The 22189-nt window shown below is 42.3% G+C and overlaps 1 protein-coding gene across 3 annotated transcripts in view; it reads right to left on the bottom strand.

Moving 5' to 3' along the window:
• The window catches only part of aqr (aquarius intron-binding spliceosomal factor), a 57314-nt gene that overhangs the window by 1097 nt on the left and 34028 nt on the right, over positions 1 to 22189 (bottom strand). For 2 of the 3 annotated variants that reach the window (XM_061062359.1, XM_061062361.1), the window contains exons 28-36: positions 21595 to 21732; positions 21425 to 21496; positions 20372 to 20559; positions 20068 to 20239; positions 16291 to 16461; positions 8680 to 8765; positions 5003 to 5177; positions 3634 to 3744; positions 1248 to 3169 (exon numbers count right to left, since the gene is read on the bottom strand). In XM_061062359.1, the coding sequence (XP_060918342.1) occupies positions 2906 to 3169; positions 3634 to 3744; positions 5003 to 5177; positions 8680 to 8765; positions 16291 to 16461; positions 20068 to 20239; positions 20372 to 20559; positions 21425 to 21496; positions 21595 to 21732 (1377 nt within the window). In that variant the 3' untranslated portion in view covers positions 1248 to 2905. Of the gene's footprint in view, positions 1 to 1217; positions 3170 to 3633; positions 3745 to 5002; positions 5178 to 8679; positions 8766 to 16290; positions 16462 to 20067; positions 20240 to 20371; positions 20560 to 21424; positions 21497 to 21594; positions 21733 to 22189 lie in introns of all 3 variants that reach the window. The other variant, XM_061062360.1, reaches the window with a different exon arrangement.

Here is a 22189-nt window from a genome sequence, read left to right as displayed (position 1 = left end):
ACATTTTCAGGAGTTTTTTTTTGTGTGTGAAAACACTAAAAGGGAGTTGGTCAGTCACTACTAGAGCATCAACGTGCTACTTTGAGTTTCCTAGTCTCTTCAGTGATGATTGGAGATTATCAGATTGATACACACCCTGTTGATGATCTGGATGTACTTGTCGGGATTAGGCATTGGCCTTGACGAAGCATGATAAGCTAGCCACGCCAAGCAGTAACCACCAGCCACCCCGTTGAAGTGAGCGTGCCGCCCTTACGCGGCGTTGAATACCAGCACTGGCACATTAGTCACCCGCTAATAGCAGATCAGCAGAGATCATGCATAACTTCGGTAATGAGCATTACCTCATCTGTCAGCGCAGATAAACAGCAGCCAGGAGTATCATGTGCTGCTAATTTGAGCTATTAACGTGCCTGGATGCTAAATCAATGGTGAAGAATTACTCATTGGAATGCTGTGCAATTTATGAACCATCTCCACCTGATGATTTAATGTTTGGAGACTTTAAAACAAGACCATTTCCCAAGAAATATGAAGCGAGAGGGGCTTTTTTTGTGTGTGTGGGTGAGAATCCACCAGAACAATCTGCCCTGAGGCCCAGCCTTGAAGTTCAGATTGTAGAACTGATGCTTTTAGTGAGTGTGGAAGTGTTGCTTGCTGTCAGATTCCCTAAGCCTGTTTTAGCTTTAAGAAACCATGGTCAGATCCTTCCCCCCCCCCCCTCTCCTCCCCCTGCGGGCTCTTCTGTCTTGACTCTGCATAATGTGTAATTTCCTGTTGTGACACCGCTGTCGCGAAGGGTTGGGCAATAAATTACACATTCAACAAGAGCGTTTCCCACAGTGGCTAGGAAAAAAGAAACACATAAAACCCCTTAAATGTAATTATTTTAAGGGCAGGATGTCTTTGCACAACTGGACCCTGACCTCTGTAATAGCCTCAAACCTCTAATAAAACCTTTTCACTCTCTTTACTTGATTGCCATTCAAATTCTTCCCCTTGTATACATCAGACCTTTTTTACTGAAATGTGCTGCAGCAAAAGTTACATGATAAATGACAGGCTACTAAACAGAGAACATTAACACAGCATCTGTGCTCATAACCAGAAGTACATTAACAGTTTTTACTGCATGCTGTTAGCTCAGTGACACATCGGCCCGGTAGCAGAGGTTAGAAGGAAAAGCTTTGCAAAGTAGCAATTAACCTAATGAATACCTGTCGTGTGAGTATAAAAGACATGTTCACCTTCAGCAGATAAAAGCTTCTGGAAGAAGTGTTTCTCCTGATCTCCTGCTCGCTCGTAGCTATTCCTTCCGGTCTCCCAGATCCTGCTCGAGACTTTCAGAAATGTTGTGTGAACAGCAGTGGCCACTTCCCACCAGTTAGCTCTAATTGACTAAAACGAGGCACCACGGGCAACTGGATTCTCGAGAGGTCAGCTGGGTGAAAACAGAGAGTTGGAACTGGGAAGTCTTCTTGAGGAGCATGGGGTGATATTACAAAATGCAGACATTCATGTGACTCAAGAGAGTATGGTTGCTGTCATGGGTTTTTAGTGAGGGGGAGGTAGTGAACACATGATAGAAAGACATGTACAATTGGCTGATGGCTGCATAAAAGGCTATTTTTGAGGATGTCCATTAGTAAAAAAAAGCAAACGTAGAAATATTCCAGCATCAGACAACACAGTATATTGATATTCTTTTTTTTTTTGGTTTTCTATGCCCATGTTTTTGTCTGTTATTCATAGACACAGATAGGAGCAGACAGAGATTATCTCCCCCCCCTCTAACCTCATAATCTACTCGCGTTCTTAGCCGTCTACTCTGAAAATTCTCATGCTCACTGCGACCCGGGGTGCCCCGCTCTCACATGATGGAAAACAACAGACATTTCATGGCCCCCTCACTTGACTGAATGCAGAATAATGCGTCTCTCCGCATCTATCAACACATGGTTTCTCCATCAGGTCTTCAGACAGGCCCAGGCTGGAGCAGCTGTGCTTCTGACCTGTTCCCTCTGTCTGTCTGTGAAATGATGTAACAACAACCAACCTCTGGTGCACGATAATGAATTAACTTTCAAGTCTGTGTTTTTGTCTGCAGTGCTGTGGACCGCGTTGACCTCCTGATTTTAAGTGGATTTAAGTACAAAGGCTTGTGCTTGAACTTGGTTTTTGAATGTTTGTTTTGATGCAACAACGTAAACCCTCAAATGATTTGCATGAATTCGGTCGTCAAACCTCAACACCTGATCTTTTCAATATGTGCCGTTTAGCAGAGCCTGATGCTGTTAGCACTCCACACAAAGTTATGAATGGCAGAGGATTTAAGGGGCTTGCTGGTTGAGTGACTGTGTACATCCAGAGGGTGAGTTGAAATCCCCCAGCATGCACACTGGCCCTTGGGTGAAGTGACTGACCTACAAACGCAGCTTAGTCGCGGCTTGTGTTGCCGGTATCGGCTGAGCCAACCAGATTTCAGCTGTGCTTAAAGCAGAGGAGGGAAACAGATGAATGGATGAACGTATCATGACAGAAAGATTTTAACAAGGCTTAAACATGTTGAATATATACGGGTTATTTATCTGTCTGTTGCATGTGAGAGGAATGTAGATAAGAGTTTTAACAGAGTATTATAAGCTTTGGTTTGTTGCATTTACTGTTAAGTAGAAGATGGCCCAGACAATGAAGGACTTTTATTTTTTAATAAAAAAAGGATTGATGGTTACAAAATTCAAATCATCTAGAAAAATTCATGAAACAGTTACACCATTATTGCCTTTCAGTACAAAACAAATTCACGGGCTCCACACTAATTTTTCCACTTTCCGAGGGACATTTGAACCTGGTCCCCCTCACTGAGTGAAGCTTTAACTTGAAAGTAGTCCCATATCTAGATGCTCTACTTCTCCTCTCCACTCTCCTCCCCGTCACTGTCGCTGTCTCTGCCGGGATGCTCGGGCATCTTTGCGCGCGCCTCTGTGTCTGGACTTTCTTTGATCTCACTCTTGTCCTCAGACTTTGGTTCCGGTTTTGACTCTCCTTCCGGGGCGTCCTGTTCCATCGGGGTCTCTTCCTGTGGTTCCGCAGACTTGACTGGCTCTTTGTCCGGCGCTGCATCCGTCTTGGCTTGTTGCGGAGGCAGAGCCAGTTGCTGCTGTTGTTGCTAAGCAGAAAATAAGGTGAGGAAACAGATTCAAAATGTTACGAGTAAATTTCCACCCTTTGCTTAGAATCACTCAAAATTCAATCTTGGTGAATTCTGCTAGGATATGGTCTTATTATGATTCATGAGGACAAACATTATATATTCTTGCTCAAATATTATTCTAATTTTAAGTCAAGTTAGCACAAGATAGAAAATTTGACACCGAATGTAAAAATCCCCTGACCTCTTTCAACAGACCTGTTTTCAAGGTCAAAGGTTAAAAATACAAGTGAGACAGACTGATTAGCAGAGCTGAAATTCCTAATATAATAAGATTTAAACAATGTTAGGACGATTTTTTTTACAGTGAGTTTAAAAGGAGTGAAATATAACTTTTATATTATGTCTGGTGTCTAATCTAATAAGAGTGAGTGTTGCACTGGAGACAGCACTGATGGGAGTTACATAACAGACGTGTCTACCTGTCTGTGCTTCTGGGAGGTCTGGATCATATGCATGTACATATTGTACACCAGATTGGCCATCTCTGGCATGTTCTTGATGATTTGGTCAGGCTGTCCAGAAGCATCTCTCTGAGGAAAGAAAGCAAAAACAAAAAAAAAAAACAGTTTTGAATTCAGGAATAATGTGATAGGAATGAGAATGAGGTATTCAATGTGTCTTGTTAACATGTATTATCTCGAGCACCCCGTGGTAAACTACTGATCTGATGCAAATTTGGAGGGAAATTCACTCTCCACCTCCCCGCTACCTGCTTATTATGGGAAAGCAAATTTGGGAGTGCCCCCGAGCTGTAACTCCTCACGTACTACCCAAGGATTTGAGGTTTCAGAGTTTGTAATTTGACAGCATTAGTATGCAGACGGAGTCCTACAGGATAAACTGAGGAGTGAGACGAGCAGAATATTCAATCTACAGGGCTGTTGCCTCCTAAATTTAGGGGTTGTGCTCTCAGAGGCCCTTGGGGTATCATGTCAGAGTGAATGCTCCTCTGGAATAAAAGTTAACTGTGTGTGGTTTATTGCTTTTAAACCACCAGTAAAAAAACATCAGGGTGTTAATGTGTTTCCCAGTAATTAGACATCAGGCTTTAGTGTCTGTCTCATACTATCCAACAGCGCTGAATATATGTGTTCATCTATATGCAACATTAAGTGACAATGTTATATTTTATTTTTAAATCTGCTTCTGGCTCAGCATTGTTTAAGACTGTTAAAGCTCTGGTCCAGTGTTACCACACACAAATAAGGCTTTAATCTGCATCTGCATGTAGGCGGTAGAGGTTCACTTACTCCACATCGACGGGCTAAGCAGAGGCCTCATGTGCGTGCCCGAGAGGCCTGTCCCCCCTGGGGATGAACACTCCACAGTCAAAGAAAGCGTCAGAGGCTGTGGGGTATTTTAGAAACAACTGTTGCCACACACGCCATTCAGCGAGATAGAGTGACCAGACAACAGCCGTCTCATGCCGGCCTGGCGGGTTTTGGGATACTGGTTGTGCCTTCTGACCTTTGAGGGTTAATTATAGCCAGGTCTGCAGACAGCACACACAGAATGCTGCTAACAGAGCAGGGTCTTTGGGTAAATCCTCACTAAGAAGAGGGACTAGTGAAGGAATGGGATATTTTCAATGGTGCCATTCAAAATATGAAGGCAGGATTAGACAGAGTCAGGTGGCTGTGGTAGTGATGACGTGGAGGGATGTTGGAGGGTGCAGCTGTTTTTTAAGAAATTGATGCTGTAGCTTGTGTGCTTTCTTTACCAGCCAAATTTAATGGAGTGGAAGATTATTGTGCTTTAAGAATCTGGTGTGTGCATGCGTGTACGTACAGGCTGCTCCTGGCTGTAGTACTCGTGCGGTCTGATGTGCAGCTGCAGAGGCCTGGCAGTGAGCTGGTTGAAGGCAGGAGTCAGCTCGAAGCAGTTTTGGAACAGCGACACCCGAGCGAAGATGTAGAGACCCAGTCTGGCTCTCGACATGGCGACCACCAGACGCCTCACATCCCTGCAGAGCGATAGGGGAAAAAATGAAGTTGAAAATTGGTTTGACACTAGGGGGTGAAAAAAAAAATATCAAAGAGACGGGTGAGGGTTGGGGTGGGTGTGAAATTGGAAGAGAAGAAACCAAGTGTAGGGGCAAAAAACAAAATCAATTTAGGTAAAGGGATCAAAGTGGAAGGAAGCAAGGGAAGATTTGAAGAGAGAGAAATGAACATCTGTGTAGGAGGAGAGAGGTTTAGAGAGGGATAAGAAGCAGTAGGTGAGGGGGACAAATATAGCAGAAAGAAATAAAGAAGTGAGAGGAAGAGGGCAGGCATAAATGAGAAATGAGACAAAGAGAGGGAGAGGTGGGGGGTGACAAGAGAGGGCAGAGATGGGCTCGTTTTTTTCTCTATCCAGTTGAATTAATAGATCAAAAAACTGAGGAATCATTACCCAGAGAATGGAGGAATCCTGCTGGGCTTACAGTAACAGCAAAAGTGGTTGTTTAGCTGCTATATTTAAGAGAAGTGCTCCTGGATGTCCATATACTAAAGTTTTATCGCTAAAAAAAACACACCAAACAGCTCATTTGAACACATGAAAGCCTTACTGAGGATACAATGTGGTAAAAAAACATCTCTATGATGCACATCTTCAAATTGTCTTGCACATAGAAAGAAACATAAGTGTAGTCTTTTTTCAGTCAGCCATTATAAAAAGACGGCGGGGAAACAATTCAACCAGCGTCATTTTGTAATCGATCTTCATATTGTGTGTTTGAGGGGAGTGGATGGGCAGTCTAATGGAGCCATGCAAAATATGTCCAACCAGCTGGTCTATAAATCTTTGAGACAACCACAAACTGAGGAAGGGCGTATAAGGGGGAAGAAGTGTTTCGCTCACTTGAGCAGCTCTGGTTTATTGTATACTGATTTGGATGTTTGTATGTATGCACTTACCAAAAATACATCAACACATACCAATGCTGAAATGCAGCCAAAAACGTGGAACGTGTCCACCTGAGCACTCCACAAGATTAAGAGGATTAATCCTACCAATATGCACGATGGCTCCATGAATATGTATATAAGTGAAAAAGGCTTATGGAAACCATTGTGCCGGATTTACGGGAGTTAACGTGTGCAGACGATTTATATGGAACTGCAACTAACTGCAAATTTCAAGCCTGAAACAAAACTTGAAAGAGCAACATTTCCACAGAGACAAACTACAACAGCCAACAACCAATGAGCACAGAGTTCAAGAAGAGATGAACCAATCAGGAAGCTTTATAGCCTGTGGACATGGTACTACTGAGAGAGACGCCCACCTGGGCTATGCTGTGACACGACAGGGCATAGTGGGCGAATACCGTTCGTGTGTGTTCCCGTGTGTGTGTGTCCATGTCAGAGCGTGTCTGGATCTGTCAAAGAGTGCGCTCCTGGATGTGACCGTGCCTGTGTGCATCAGCAGGAATGCTTCTCTTGTCAAAGCGAGGGTCAGCTCGTCATATGGTCAGCTGTGTCCCCCTGTGGTTGTCACGGCAGCAGAGTGCCACGAGGAGGGATGCAGGAAGAGGAGAGAGTACAGGAGGAGGAGGGGGAGGGTTGTGAGGTAGAACTCAGTGGTACGCCACAGGGATCCCAGTCTGTGGAAAACGCAATGTACTGCACAAGGTTTTCCCATGAACCATTGCTCTTTCAACCACTGGGCAGACCATTGAGAAGTGTCAGGAGCTCAAAGTTATGAATGAAAATAAATCTACACCGAAAAAAACCCAGATCAACAAGGCACTGTGGTTTATAAAGAGTGCTGATTTTACACATCAGTCATTTTAAAGGTCTACTTTTAGGTCTTGAGAAATACAAATGCAAATTAATAATACAATTAAATCACAGCCATAAATGTCTTGATTAAGCATGGGGTTAGTACGTTTAAGAAAAAAACATACTAACCCCCACGGTGTGGTGAGGGTGAGCACCTCTCATCTTTCCCCAAGCTAGCAGTTTACTTTAAAGCTACATATTGGGTAATGTAGGTACTGTGTTTTGTGGAAGGTTTTATTTACGGGATTTTAGAGATAGGACAGTGGATAGAGTCAGAAATCAGGGAGAGAGAGAGAGTAGGGAATGACATGCTGGAAAGGAGCCACAGGTGGGATTTGAACCCGGGGCGCCCACTCTCTTGTGGACTTAAACCTCAGTACATGGGACGAGCACACTGACCACTAGACTACCGGCGCCCCCCTAGGCACTGTGTTTTAACAATGAGGTGAAATGCATCGAGTGAAAAACACGCCCGTGCGATAGTATTCTTCCTCACCAGATAAGTGAAGTTGTAGCACATTGTTACAGGGACACCATCTGATAACCTTCAACAACCTTCCCACTTAGAGTGGGCTGAGAGTGTGTGGAAGGCAGTGTGCAATATCCAGTGTAAGACAAGATCAAAAGAATGATAGTGAGAGGAGAGCAGGCGCTGCCAGCAAGATAAAGTACCACTTTATGTGGCCCCGCTGTCCTTCTCATTCCAGCTACATGAATTCACTGCTTTATCTGGGAGATGAAAATAGACTTTTAGGTGTTTATACTGTCAGTTTAAAATGGGCATGCTAAAGAGTGGGGTGTGGAAGGAAAGCATGTATTTAGCTACATAAGGAATAACTGATTATTAACGCCAGGGTTCCAATTTACCAACGCGCAATTGGGGGGTGGGGGGGCTCTGGCAGGGCAGCTTTGATGAAGCTGTGAGGGGTGCAATTCTAACAGCAGCTACTGTACATCACAGCCAGAGGACAGCATGACATGTTTAAGTACTGTGGCAGAGTTCAGTCTAAATTGTCTGTTATAAAACATGCAGCGCATTAAGTGTGAAGAGCCCATAGGGATCTAATGGCAAGCTGAGAAACGAAAGGCCATTCCACTATGAAAAAAAAAATCAGTGTAGGAGGTGACAAGTGAGGAGACGAGGGAGCGCAGAGATAAGAAGGCAGAGCCCTGCACGTGTTAGTTAGGAGGATAGCAATGGGACGTGGAATTGAATAGACGTGTCGCTACAGTTTGGTTAACCATCACGCCCCTTAATGACTGTTACATGGTGTGCCTTTGATCAGTACAGAGCTCTTTGTTTGAAAGTCTCGCCCCAATCATTGGAGCACAATGGCTTCTCTTAAAACAGCACAGAAAGTGAAGTGAGCTCCACTGACATGCTCACGCTGTCCTGACGCTCCCCTTATCCTGCCTGCTTCAAATTAAGCTCATACATACTTTAAGACAGCCGCAGTGTTATAGTCGGTTTTTTCCCTTCAGCAAACTTCTGTCAGTAGCTACACGCGACAAAAGGAGAGAGCCGCTTGAGAGCAGCTGTCTCCGGAGAGTTAAGCGCTTAGGTTTTTGTTGTTGTTTCTCTGGATGATGTGTATTTAAGTTTTGGATCCTATTACACTTGTGTGTTTTGTAGAGGAATAGCAGCTGATGGTGTCCCTGGTGGGAGTTTTTCTGCTTGGCATGCATTCAATTGGTTACCTCAGATGTCCCACGGCTTTGGTGCGGACCAGAGAGAGGATGATGTAGTCATTCTGCTGGCCCTGGAACCTGTCCACTGTTGTCACCTGCACAGACACACAAACAGGCTGGTTATCAAAAACACACACACACACACAATCATACACAGAGAGAAACGCTAACCAAGCAAAGGCAGCTGATGTATTTAACAGAGTACATGAGTGAGTGCATTTAAGGTGGGTGGAGGGATTTAGCTGGAATGTTTAGAGACATGAGCGTGGCTGCTCTCCGTCTTAAATTCTTTTTTGTATTTATTTCTGAGGAGAGGTTGCAAACGATGCTCTGTGTGTTTTCTTGTTATCGCTTTGGGCCACATGGACAGCCTGCAGAGGCTTATACAGCTTAGAGGGCATTTCCTGTCACTAACCTCTTACCTGGGCCCCCCCAAGAGGCTCAGGGCCAAGGTACTTGGGGGGCCACCTCGCTCGACTGGATCAGAGATTATTTCAGCGAGACAGAGAAAGGAAAAAGTGTCTCTGAGGAAATCCAATTTGCTTTTATGCCCTGGTAATCCTGTCTTGTTGAGAAGCGTACTTATTCCCGTACATGAAGAACAAAGCTGTGTTTTGACTTCGTTAGTGCTGCTACACCTTACGTAATACAAACATCACACTGCACTTGCACTTGGAACTTGATACTAAGAGATGAGACAAAGTCAAACCTACACTTGAACAGTAATGCTGCACTGTGTGAATATTGGGCTGTTTATACGGCCTATGCCTTCAACATCTGTACACAACCCCTGGCATGGTTAAGAGTGTCTGGATTGAGTATGTTCTTGAGGAGATTTGAGTCACAGGTTCACTCTGGAGCATTCCATACACAGACTGTATAAAACATGGGTGTAGTCTCAGTGACGTCATCCTTTGGTCTCTGAAGAGGCCAAATGATGGTGTTCCTAATACTGGAGTTGCTATCTCCATTTAACTTTCTGTCTGTTGAAAATTGGATTGACACTAGGGGGTGAAAAAAAAAATATCAAAGAGACGGGTGAGGGTTGGGGTGGGTGTGAAATTGTGAGAGAAGAAGCCAAGTGTAGGGGCAAAAACAAAATCAATTTAGGTAAAGGTGCCTCAAGTAAGAGGCAAAGAGGGGGAGCTGAGGCAGGCCTTAAGCATCCGTGCAAATAGCTGCAATGTGAGCACTTGTCACCCCTAAGTAGGGAACTTCAAATCTTAGGTTTGATCTCATAAAAGTGGATAGGTTATAAAAATATTCACCCACTATTCAGTTTTCGCAAATAAGAAATTGAGCTCGAGAGACCATTTCTTTCCTTTTTTTACCTGGCTGTAAACGTGTTTATTTCTACTTTAAAAATTTGCATTTTAACTAATAGCTTTTGTAGGCAGCTCAAGTGGACACTCAAGAAACTGCATATTTTTGCACTTCCCCATCGGCTTCATTGTTCAACACACAAGGTTGTTGCAAGGTTTGGTCTCTCGTACCAGGTAAGTACCAATATTTGAATGTGACAAGGTTCAGGTTTATTTCAAGAGCTTGGATTTAAATTGAAGTGCACAAGCTGAAACATCGGTAAAAAAAGATGAACAAGTGTGTAAGACAACATCTGAATATATGTATATACATATATATATATATATATAATATAAATATATCAAGGTGATAAAAACAACTCCAGTTCTTTTCAATGACCCACTTAAGACTAGTGGAAGTTTAGGACCACGGTGTAATAAGTGAAAAGGGGTTGGCAGTTTAACAACAGTACCATGTGAAGAGGAGCATGGGCATTGTAGTGTAAGAGCTGTAAGCCATACCTGAAGGACAAAAACATGACTTCTCTGAAAGGTATATGACATTATTAAAACCTCTGATCATCAGGATTGCATCATCATCGAGGAGAGGAGAGTCCACTACACTGTAACTAACATCGAGGACACATTTTCAAAAAAAATAAAATAAAAGGGAATAAAGAACCAGCGTGTCCACCCACTTAGTAACAGCATGTCAGAAGAAGACAGTTAGTCTTACAAAATAACATAAAGCAAGACAGCATGTAAATAGAGATCACACAAACAAAGCAGGCCATAATTAATTCAGATTTGGTGTTTTATCAAAATACTACTTTTCTGTTTTAGACTACGTGATGAAAGAAGAAACGCATCTCAGTAGAAAGAGGTCGGACTTTCCTCTATGGATTCTCTCTCTAGAGTGGATCAATAGGACATCAGCTACCACAGAGGAGCCACACTGACCCAGGACTACGGCAACCAACCTTTGAACCAGCCATGCTTAATAAATCATGCTGTGGTTGTGGTTACCCTCCTTTAAGCTAATGCAACGTTAAGTGATTTTGGATGTCCCATTTGCTCAACCTCCTTCACAAAAACCCCTTTTGGGTTAAGATGGTGTTAGTGTGGAGAATGTGAATGTGCAAATGAGGGAGAGATGTAGCTAACAATGTAGTAGACCAATATTTATTCACGTCTCCCTGTTGCTATGTAGAACAGGTGCAGCACCAGAGGCAACAATATGTCGCTTTCACAATAGCATGAGGCATTGTGGGCCGTATGTTCAAGCAGTGCTATGCATGCATGCACATGTTCACAAAACTGTGCCATACACAAGACACACTCATCCTCCCTTTATTTAAATAGACCGTGAATGTAGAGGAGGCTTTAAAGGTGCAGTTTAAAGCAAAATAGTGAAAGTTGTTTTGCAGGGAAGGGGTGCTTCAGAGTGAGTGAGTTATTCTTAGCCTGCAGACAGTGACAATGAAGCCCTGATAGAGAATCTCCCCAAGGCGCAGCATTTTGCATGGTGTTTAGTTATTTATGAGAAATCTTCAAGGGAGTGAATTACAGAGGTCATGTCATTGTGGCACATGCACGTCTGTGGATACAAAGAAGCACATACTTATAATGAGAATATGCTAAAAGCCACATATTTGTCCACACATAAACACATCTTGCTGCTTATAGAAAAAAAAAAACTATTTAATTTTATTATGATTTTCCCTTCTCCTTCTTGTCATGAAGACGATTAAATACTATCTACTAGCTGGTGGTCATTTTTTTCTGAATCCCTCCCCCTTTTTCCTTTCTACTATATTGTATTCACAGCAATTATCCCCTGGGTTGTACAGAAGAAAGACTGTCAGGTTATTCACATTTTCACGAGAAACTCTCAAAGATGACAGATTCTCAATGTCCCCCTGCTTGTGCTTCAATATCCAAGTGTCCAGATTTCATAATTGCCTCAAAAAGACATGCTGGGACATGCTGTAAAGACTTTTCTCCATCGATGTTTGTATATCTTTTGTTTTTGGTCGCACAGCTAGAATTGCTTTCTGTTGATAAGAGTGGAGAATAGAGGGGCACGATGGGGTTGAAAAAGCTTTTAAAAACCACATCTCTCTTGTTCAGTCATCACCCCTTGACTCCTTTTTTGGGCACTTGAGGATGAAGATGGTTGTTTGGTCTACAATAAGTCGGCAATATATCCCTTTTTTGATGTGGAGAAACTGTTGTGAGGAGAAAAGATATGATGACTCTAAATCCAGGTTGCATATATGTGATGGAGATCTGGTGAGTACCCTTCACACTAAACACTATTACAAGTTTTAACAGAAAAACTGGAGATGCTCGTTCCACTTTTTTTCAGTTCCGATTTGATTCCGATCCATTTGTACTGATACCGACATTTGACCATAGTTAATAGATGTATTGTTGTTGGTGGTAGTATGTGTAAGGCTCCACAAAGCTGCACTAAACCCAGCATTGCATTGTGCTGGCTTCACATACAAACAGGAAGCAGCAACGACTCTCAGGTTTTCAAATTAAATATTGTAAACTGAAGTGTAAGAATTTGACTTTATAAATCACATAGAAGGAGCTGTTCCATCTCATCTGCACGTCGTCATGGAGACGATTTGTGGGCACTTACAGTTCAGTCTGAATGTCTTCAAAGCGAGACTGTGCGAGCTGAGAATGTGCCCAACCATCTTTCTTGATCAGTCCCATATCCGATACGTAAATTACGTCAACATCAGACCTGATACCGATATTAGATCGGATCCGTCCCATCTCAAACCTAAATGTACCTTCTCTATAAAACTCAGAGGTTAAACAAAAATAAGACTGCACACATACTGACACAGTATCTGCAGTTTGTGTGTTTGTGTGTGAAAAGCTGGCTGGTACTAACTGGACTAACTCCTTTTCTCTCTAATTACCATAATCACAGTCAAATGGTCTGGCTGCTGACATCTGCTTGGTTTCAGCCATTGTGACATATTGTCAGACACACTGTGGACTTAGTGCTCTGCGCCATGACCTTTCAGCTGCTCCGCGTTTTACCCACAAGAGCCCCTCTTTTCTTTTTCATTGCTCTCTCCCTCTCTGGGCTTCTTCCTTTTCTGCACTTCTAGCAGCCTGTCATGCCGGTCACTTTATCACTTGGCATGCATTCTGACTAAGCCCATGAGCAACAATGACTGACGCCTCATGTCTTAACATTTCAGGACGTTTTACATGACCAAGCACAATTTCTGGCAAGTTGTCAGAATGTGACACACACTTGAAGACAAAACGACGAGGTAGCATGGCACAGCACAAAAGACAGACACAATAGCGTCATTGCTATGCACAGAACATAGAAAGAAAAGAAAATTTATGTTTTTGTACCTTTAAGTGTTAAAGGATAAGTCTGGTGATGTCGTATTTAATGGTACTGTCAGCACATAGCACAGACAAAAAGGGTTCTGCTAACAACACTGGATAAAGCTTTTTATCTCCATTTTGTTAAGAAAAAAAAAAGATAAAAAAAAAAAATGGGTCAAACTGTTCCTCTACTACATTAATAATGGGCATCTAAGTTTAGATTTGGCTCCAAATAAACCTCTGTGCTTCTGTAAACTCTCACTACTTCACTAAATATGTATTTATCCAGGTCATGTCACAGTCCAACAAATGGAGGTTTTATTCTTAACAATTGCTCGAGTAGCTGTCTAAGAAATGATTTAGCCTTTCATTTATGAATCTAAATAAAATGCAAAGTACCATGAGACAACGCAAACTGATTGTTTTGCTCTTTTTCATGAAATTTGTTGCCTATAAGAAGAAAAGGGAATAACAGCCATCTCTCTCTCTCTCTCTCCTGTTAAAGCCCCAACAGATTTTCAAAAGGGATTTGGTTTTATATACAGTATGTTGGGGAAAAACAATAGACCCGGGATACTAACATTTAATTGGCCACAGGGGGAAACCACTTTCCTGGCCAGTCAAACCACACAAGAACATCAACAACAACAAAATATTTGAACAACAACATAATGTGGCAGCCTCTGCTGTGGCTCGATAACCTTCCAAGCTGACCGGAGAGATGCAACTTTTCACTCCATTCTTGGCGCTTTCTTTTGGCGCGCCTGAGCAGCCTCTGTCATAGTAAAGTGTGTGAAAGCCTGAGAGAACAGAGACTAAAGAAAGGTGTGCGTATGTGTGTAGAGAAAAAAAATAAAAAAATAAAGAATGGTAGAATGAGTAAAAGCATAACCTGAGGCTAGCTGGTAAAAGCATTTAGCGGAGCAAACAGAAAACGGATGGAAAACTGTGCCAACGGGCTGCTGACTGAACACAGTGTGAGGGAAGACAAGAGATAAAAGAGACAAAGACATTGGGGGGGGGGGGGGGGGGGGACGACTACCGTGGGCTGGGTGAAGACAATCTAATGCAATCCTTCAGGGATGAACACAACAGTGAGTTTACGCCCACTCTAAAATGATGCACTCTTAAATCTTTTACTCCACTACACACCTCAGTGAGTTAAACACACAGAGGTAAGCAGTGTTCTGGTATGCAGACTGTTAGGGACAGATAGTGCAGCGTGACCTGATCTACTTTGGGTCTTATGACCTGCAGCAGTCTTCATGCTCTCATGATTTGATGGAGGAAATAAAAAAAGAAGGGCCCGAAAACAAACGGACTCTATGCTTGGCCTGCTGGGGCTCAAGGATGTTTGATGTTCGTACCATGAAATGGTCGACAATGTCAACCAGTAAACAATCAACAAACACCATCACCATGAGAGATTTTCTGTCATCATTGAACAAGTCTCATGTGATCTGGAGATTATAACGTGATCTTGTGACTTGACCTCCCTTGCCTTGTGATACGACCCTTATGACCTTTTAAAATGTAAATGTATATTTTCACAGAGAACATTTTACATTTTTCTGTCTTGCTTTAATTCATGTGTCCTTTTTTTGGGAAGCAGGTGGTTTTGACTGTTTTTAAGAGCCAAATGAGGTCATCAAATGTGTGATAAAAACAGTCATTTATTAATTGAATTTAGAGAACAATTCCTGGATCATGCTACAAACCATACCCATTATATAAAATGATGTATGCTATGATAGAAGATGTTGTCTTATTGCCCACTCCTTGCCTATACCAATGAATTAAGAGCCTCTGTTCGCTCATTTTCCACCATGTGGGAATCGTGCAGATCCGCCTTAATTTCGAGGAGTTATTGTTATTCCCATTGCGAGAGCCGTAGGGACTGCATGTAGCTAAACTGTACAAACCCGACTTGAATAGCACAGGGCGGAAGAGTGCGGAAGACGCGTGTTTTTTTTGTGGAATGGGAGGCAGCAAAATAAAAAGCCTCGTGAGAATTCAGACCTGTGAATGTCTCTCTCGGTGCAGCAGAGCCTCCAAAGCTGCTGCACTGACTACAGCTGACAAGTAAAGGTGTGAAGAAGCATGTGCATGTTCTGTGTGTCATGTGTGGTTCTACTTGAGTCTTAGTCCTTCAAATCTAATATGAGGTGAAAACACGTCTGCTGGGACCATGTTTTCCATCCTGACAGGAGAGAAGGAATGTGTCACCCTTCATTGATATTAAGACTGTGCGGTATAACACTACATTAAATATGTAAATGTCCAAAAACTACCTGAGTACCCTTTACTTGCTTGTTAATAAAGAGCGAATTACTGTTTCAGAAAAATAACTGGAGATGTGGGTAGTGGGTCAGACGTCTGGAGCCAGAATAATTTCATATTTGATCAAGTTGTTATTTGTAAAGCGTCTTACAGTATTCAGATAAGCTCTTTATAAGTCTGTATTATTATTATCATTATTGTGTTAATCAAGAGCATTTCCTTGAATATGACAAATCAAAGTTATAAAGAAAAGAAAAAAGGCCTACAGTGAATCTTGTTCTCTAAATGAGTAATAATAGTGGTGTGGAGATGTTAGATTTGCTTTATAGAAGACTAACAGACCATTCCAATAAAGGGTAGCCTACTAATGGATATTATATACGGTAAAATCCAGAATATAAGGGCACACTCACACAAGGCAAAGCTGTCCCGTACCGTGCTAAAGTACGGCCCCCGCTGGCCTGCCCTCACACTGCTCCAGGGCTAAACGGGCCTCAGCACGCTTACCTCTTGTACATAAGGTTGTAATACAACACATGTATGGCTTTATGAGACCATGAAGCATGCTTAGTTTACAAGACAGGATTTATTTTAAAGTTCATAAAAATATCATCAGGTTCATCTTTGTGGACTGTTCACTGTGGTCAAGGTTAGCTGGTGCACGTGCTCTTACCTTGTTTGGCTGACTAAAGAAGGGGTTTCCGGCACAGCGCTGGTTGATGACGTCTCTGATCAGGTGTTTCTGTCCATTGTAGGTGGTGAGGATGCTGATGCGGTCTGCGGGGTAACCCAACAGACGCATGTACATGTACAAAGCCACACAGTACTCGGCCTCCCCCAGGTTCTACACAGGAAGAGAAAAGGAGGGTAAGATTATTATATGAAAACTCTCAACATGGTAGATAGGTTATGATGCAAAATCTGTGTTTGTCAATTCAATAATATTGTCAGGCTAATAACCCAGAAACACATCTTGCTCTTTACAGTATTTCCCCACAGCAAAGGTGTGGCTTCTGTGTTTGACACTCGGCTGTCCCTGCCTGTGGCACTTTCATATCTGTCTTTTGCCCTTTCTTGCCTGTCAAGTGTTAAACTTCACAGCCAGATTAAAGCCCACGCATTTACACATGAGTAGCCATCTGATTTGGGCTGGAATTAATTGACTAAGCCAGAGAGCAACACCACCAGTGGCAAGACTGGGACCAGCAAAAATATTCAGATATTCCTGTTGTTAATTGTTTCTGGATCCTAAACAAAGATGTTCCAGCAGGAAGACACACTTCTGTCTTTATTGATATATACCCAGCATTCAATAACCTCCACATAGAAAAAACAACAAGCCGTTTTAATTATAGATCTCTCGTCTCAACTTCCAGCCATCCCTCAAGACAATGTCACCTCCAAATGTGACTGTTTAAGGACTACCGCGCATCGTTCGTCTAATTTACAGTCAACAAATTCCTCAGCATGTGCATCCGGGCTCCAAGGCTAAACTCTGCCCTTCAAGTGTGACCAAAAAAAAAAGAGAAATAAATTAATAAGAAAAGCCAAAAGTATTGCATTATTCATCCAGTTTCAATTAAGCCTGGACGGCAGCCTCACATCCTTGATAATAATTTATGCTGCTTCATCAACAGTTCCCCATCCAGCTGCACTGAAGTCAACACTTCAAAAACAGTGGCAGCCTTTGTTCTTCCTCCCCTGTTACCTGTCTCCAAATGGCACAAATTCATACCTTTAATGACCACATGAATAAATGTTCGGTGTGAGCAAGGAAAATATTCAACATCATCAACATGTTTCACAAGGACTTAGGATTCATTTTGTTGAGGGAGTAAATATCCAAGCTCATTTGCTACTGAGCATCAAACCAGCACAGTGGATGGATGGCCTCTTGTAGCGTGGATCCGTTTGGCAGTATTTAAGAAAGTGCTTGTTTAAGAAAATGGAGATGAAGTCGTTATATAGGCTGTGTTAGGATACACTGGCATACAACCACTTGACCAGAGCAAGGCACAACTAGCACAGGATGTTAACCTTGCTACTGAGGTTTTTTCCTTCTTCTAAAAAAATTATATGTTATTATTATTATATTATATTTATAATTTTCTATTTTAATACAAAAAAACTCCAAAGGTAGCTTGAGTGTTTGGTTGCAGAGAAATGTCACAATGGTCATCAGCACATGCAGGGAACCCACCCACTCACAGAGGAGTAATATCTAAGCAGACATGTAGTTGGCCCTACCACCTTTGCTACCCTTGTATGCATATTTTATATGAATGTGATCTAATGCCACAACACTCCAGAGAAACTGGTCATCATATCAACAAGGTCAGACCTAACCCATGCAGCTTGAGCTAATGGCCTGAAGCTAAATGAGGACTCCAGAGAGGGCGGAGTAAAAAAGAATAAAATGAAATAGAAGATGAGAGGCTTTTAGGTTGCAGTGTAGATACAAGCTAGGTAATAGGAGGTATAAATCCAGACTACCTGAGAGTGAAGCCCTCAAAGCTTTCTGCTCTTATGTTATATGAAAATGGAGCTTGTGAAGCAGAAAAGCCTCGCCTAACAAGCCGAGTGGCTGAGAAAAGCCATTTTCTAACAACAGAAGATGTGGATTTAGATAAGCATCTTACCCTATATGAGCCATCTGACAACTTGGGAAATACTACCAATGAGGCTGAGACTCAATATGGAAAGTGCTTTAACAAATGAGGCGAGGAAGCAGAACAGACCTTTGGAGTGTGGAGTGTGAGTGCGCGCACACACTTGTGTTTGTGTGTGTGGCGGGTGCACAGGCTCCTGTTAAGTGCAAAGCCGGCTTGTGGCAGTGTTTGTTCAGCTGTGACAGGCATTCAGCGTGCACTGGATACATTTGCTTCTCTAGTGTCCAATTTATCCCTTCTGGTTGCTGGGAAAGTGCATGCATGTGAGTGAGAGTGTGTGTGCAGATTAAGAGTGTGTGTGTGTGTGTGTGTGTGTGTCAGACAGAGTGAGTAATACTGGCAATTCCCTTGAGGAGCTCGAAAATGGCAACAGGCAAATGGAGTTGAGGTTCATGTGACCTGGTGCCTCGAGAAGCGCACATGGTCTGGATTTAAAAACAATAAGGAGCTTCAGGGACATGAGCAAACTGTGCTGACCGCTGCAGTAACATTCATGAAGCACTGAAATGCATTGTATGTCCATGCAGCTTATATAAAAACCAAAGTCTCAACTTATCCACTAATTTGTTTTGCTCTCTGTATCATACAAATTCACTCTAACCTGAAATCAAGTGCCTTAACAGTCAGGCTTCTACTAATATGTTCTGTCTCCCTTGATTCCTCTCATTCCACCTGGACTCATCACAACCATCATTTGCAAATGTTAGTCTTTGTTCTGTTTTGCTTCACACCATCCCACGCTTCATTATGTCACACATCCACACACACTACGGACTTTACTGAGGGACACACTCCAACTTTTCAATGATCCTTTAAACTGTTTACTTTTTACAATAAATCATTATTATTAGTAGTTAAATATCGTGTCCTTCCCATTTTCGTCATGGCCTTTGATCCAGGTTATGGCAGATTTTATTTAACTAACACCCCCAAAAAAAGTCCAGTAAAAGTGGCTGATCATATAAGGCTCTTTTCAGTTAGAATTTGGCCTACTGTGTTGGTGTTGTGCATCTTTTAACATACAACTTTATCAGCCTGCCCCGCCCACACACACATAGACACACAGTCTTGAGTGCCTCGGCATGACACGATGAAACACAACGTGGCTCCTTGTGTGAAGGACAAACCCAATGGTCTGAGCTGGGCAGCCACTTTTAGCTGCAGACTAAGCAGGGTTATGAATATATCATATGCGCTGGTAGCTAAACCATTTCAATTTAAAAATGAATGAACCGCTGTACAACAACCCTTTCAGTGGAAATGGAGGCCGGGGAGGAATATTGTTATCTGCTCTGGTGGAACTAAATGTGTGTATCTGTGTAAAGGAGTGTATAAACTGAGCTTGGAAAATTGGCACAAGTGTTAAACAATCTTGTTTCTGCAGTTTCAAACTGAAAACCAGTGACATGAAGCTAGTCTTTGCTAATAAACGTTGCCACTCGATGTTATCGGTACCAGAATTACTAATCTGTTAAACTAATCGTTGTGTTTTTGTCAATTCAGGCCTTCAATGCTGGTCAAATGTTGTGTCTAATCAGACACAGTGATCCCATGTTAAATCATTTGTGCCCAATGAGTGTTGTGTCTTAGACTAGCTGACTAGTCTGTATTTAAATAAGCATTTAATTAACACTCGCTAACATACTTAATAAAGAGGAAGTTTGAATGTCTAATGTAACTGGTGGACTGACAGATGTCATTTTTGCACGTTCTTAACTGTCAGTACAAATAAGAGTTTTGTAATGTTTGTATTTTTTCTTAAGGTTTCTTCTTGTACTGACCTGGTAGAAGTAGGGGTTGGGCTCAGACTCTCCCACGCCATTGAAGTCCTCCACATTAATCAGCTGGAAGTCAAAGGTCAGGCCAGGGTTGGGGACCTGGAACTCAGGCAGTTGCTGGACATGAGGCAGGTTACCAAGGTGTTTGTAACGCCAGTTGTACAGGTTACAAAGGCTGTGGGACAGGAAGAAAGAAAAAAACAAGAGTCACAATTGTGTGCAACCTTTTTTCATGAGGAGACTAATCATTGCATCCATCGTGACATAAGCATACTGTCTAGTTTCATGTCCTGTCAGTGTTACCCACCTTGCTCGTGCACGACCCTGTGCATCCAGGTCGATGGTAGGCACTCCCAGGCGCACAAATCGGGTAAATAGAGACTGCTCCATGTTGGAGTACTTCTGGAAGGCCATGTTCTTGATGACAGGAGGCAACTGGTGGTGGTCTCCAATCATGATCCAACGCTTTAGCCTGCTGTAGCCATCCTCTGGGTTCTGCAGGGAAGACGGGAAAAGTAAGTAAGAACAATTCATCTAACAGAGAAAACACCACAATATTACTAGACTCATCAAATATAATCTTTGGACAGAAAGTATCACGTCTAAAGTCTCGCCTCTGTGCACATGGACAATCCCTGTGGCATACAACTATAAGATGTTGTTAAACTTGATTCAGTTTTGTTTTGTCTAATGATTTAACAACGTTACTCAGTGTATGTAAAATGAGATCTTCAGCACAGAACCAGATTCAAATCCAGGAGGGCATTTAAAAGATGAATGGCCAGTGCAGTTTTTCTCCTCATGTCTACGTCATGCTGTCTGATTTTTCCAATTAGATTCAGTTAATTTGGGGCTTGACCTCAGACAAATCTGATATACCAACCATTGCAGTACAAGTGCTGATTTAATCACGGAAATCACTGATAAAGGTTTAATAACTATAAGGAAAGGGAAGGGGAGATGGAGGATTTTACAGTTGCACTGTGACGCACACCTTGCAGAAGCCCTCTGACTGTCGCTCACTAAACAAGAGAGACAAAGAGAAGAGCTGTTGCGAGGTTGTTAGATGGTCTGATGTGTTTAATGATCTCATCTGTAAACAGACATTAGCACTATCTCGGACAATTAGGCACAACTACCAAAGACAAGCACCATTACTGTGTTTGGGGACAATCATTCACACCCTAAAAGGGAAAGTCGGGGAGTAGAAGGACGAGACTTGAGTAGAGGATTAAACTGGGCCTGACGTCAGAACTTTTAAGAGACCATAGCCTGTGCAGTGGCAGCTATGTTTTTTTTAAAGCCTTAATAATAAAGCCTGCACATCATACATTTTATTTCATTTTAGACTTAGTGTTACCTGTAACAGGAGGGGGATGAAGGTCTCAATCTCCAGAATCTGAGCAGCTTCTTCCATCAGGATGTTGTCATACTAATAAAAAGGAATCAAATGCAGACTAATTAGGTGACTTAATTTAATCATATCTTAATCAGTTTGACATCTTGAGGTCTACTTTTTTAAGAGTGTACCTTAAATCCCAGCTCCACCAGGTCATGACGTTTGAGTGCAGCATGTGTACAGGTCATGGCGATGATTTTGGCCTCCTTCACCAGCAGGTACTTGGAGCGGTCCAGTCCACTCCTGAGCAGCTCAAAGGCCCTGAACTCCTTCATGAGTAGGCAAAGTAGGGGGGGGGGGGTGGGGTAAAGAATAAATGTTTAATAAAATGATGAAACAAGAAGGAAAACAAGAAATATAATAATCTGTTTATTCACCCCTGGGAATAATTTGGCGAGTTTCGTCTTAAAATGCTATGTTTAGCTTTGTTTAGTGTTTGGTGCAGCGGGGTCATGAGGGGAAACTTAGATGATTTAGTGACAAAATGATGGACGATGACTGTCAAGAGATGATGGATAAGAGGATTACAGAGGGTAAAATAATCACACCTCTAAAAAGGAACAAATTACACTGTTCAATTATCTGATACACAACCAATACATCTTTGCCAACCACATTTTAAAGATGATCGAGAAAAAACACAGTGGCTTTAATCTAACAATATAAAAGATTTTATTTTCCTTGTATATGACCCATTAGTCCCAACAAGAGAAAGTAAGTAAGTCA

The sequence above is a fragment of the Labrus mixtus genome, chromosome 18, assembly GCF_963584025.1.
Source record: "Labrus mixtus chromosome 18, fLabMix1.1, whole genome shotgun sequence".
NCBI classification, from domain to species: Eukaryota; Metazoa; Chordata; class Actinopteri; order Labriformes; family Labridae; genus Labrus; species Labrus mixtus.
Note: the sequence above shows the minus strand (reverse complement) of the source record. Positions and strands in the feature narration are given on the sequence as shown.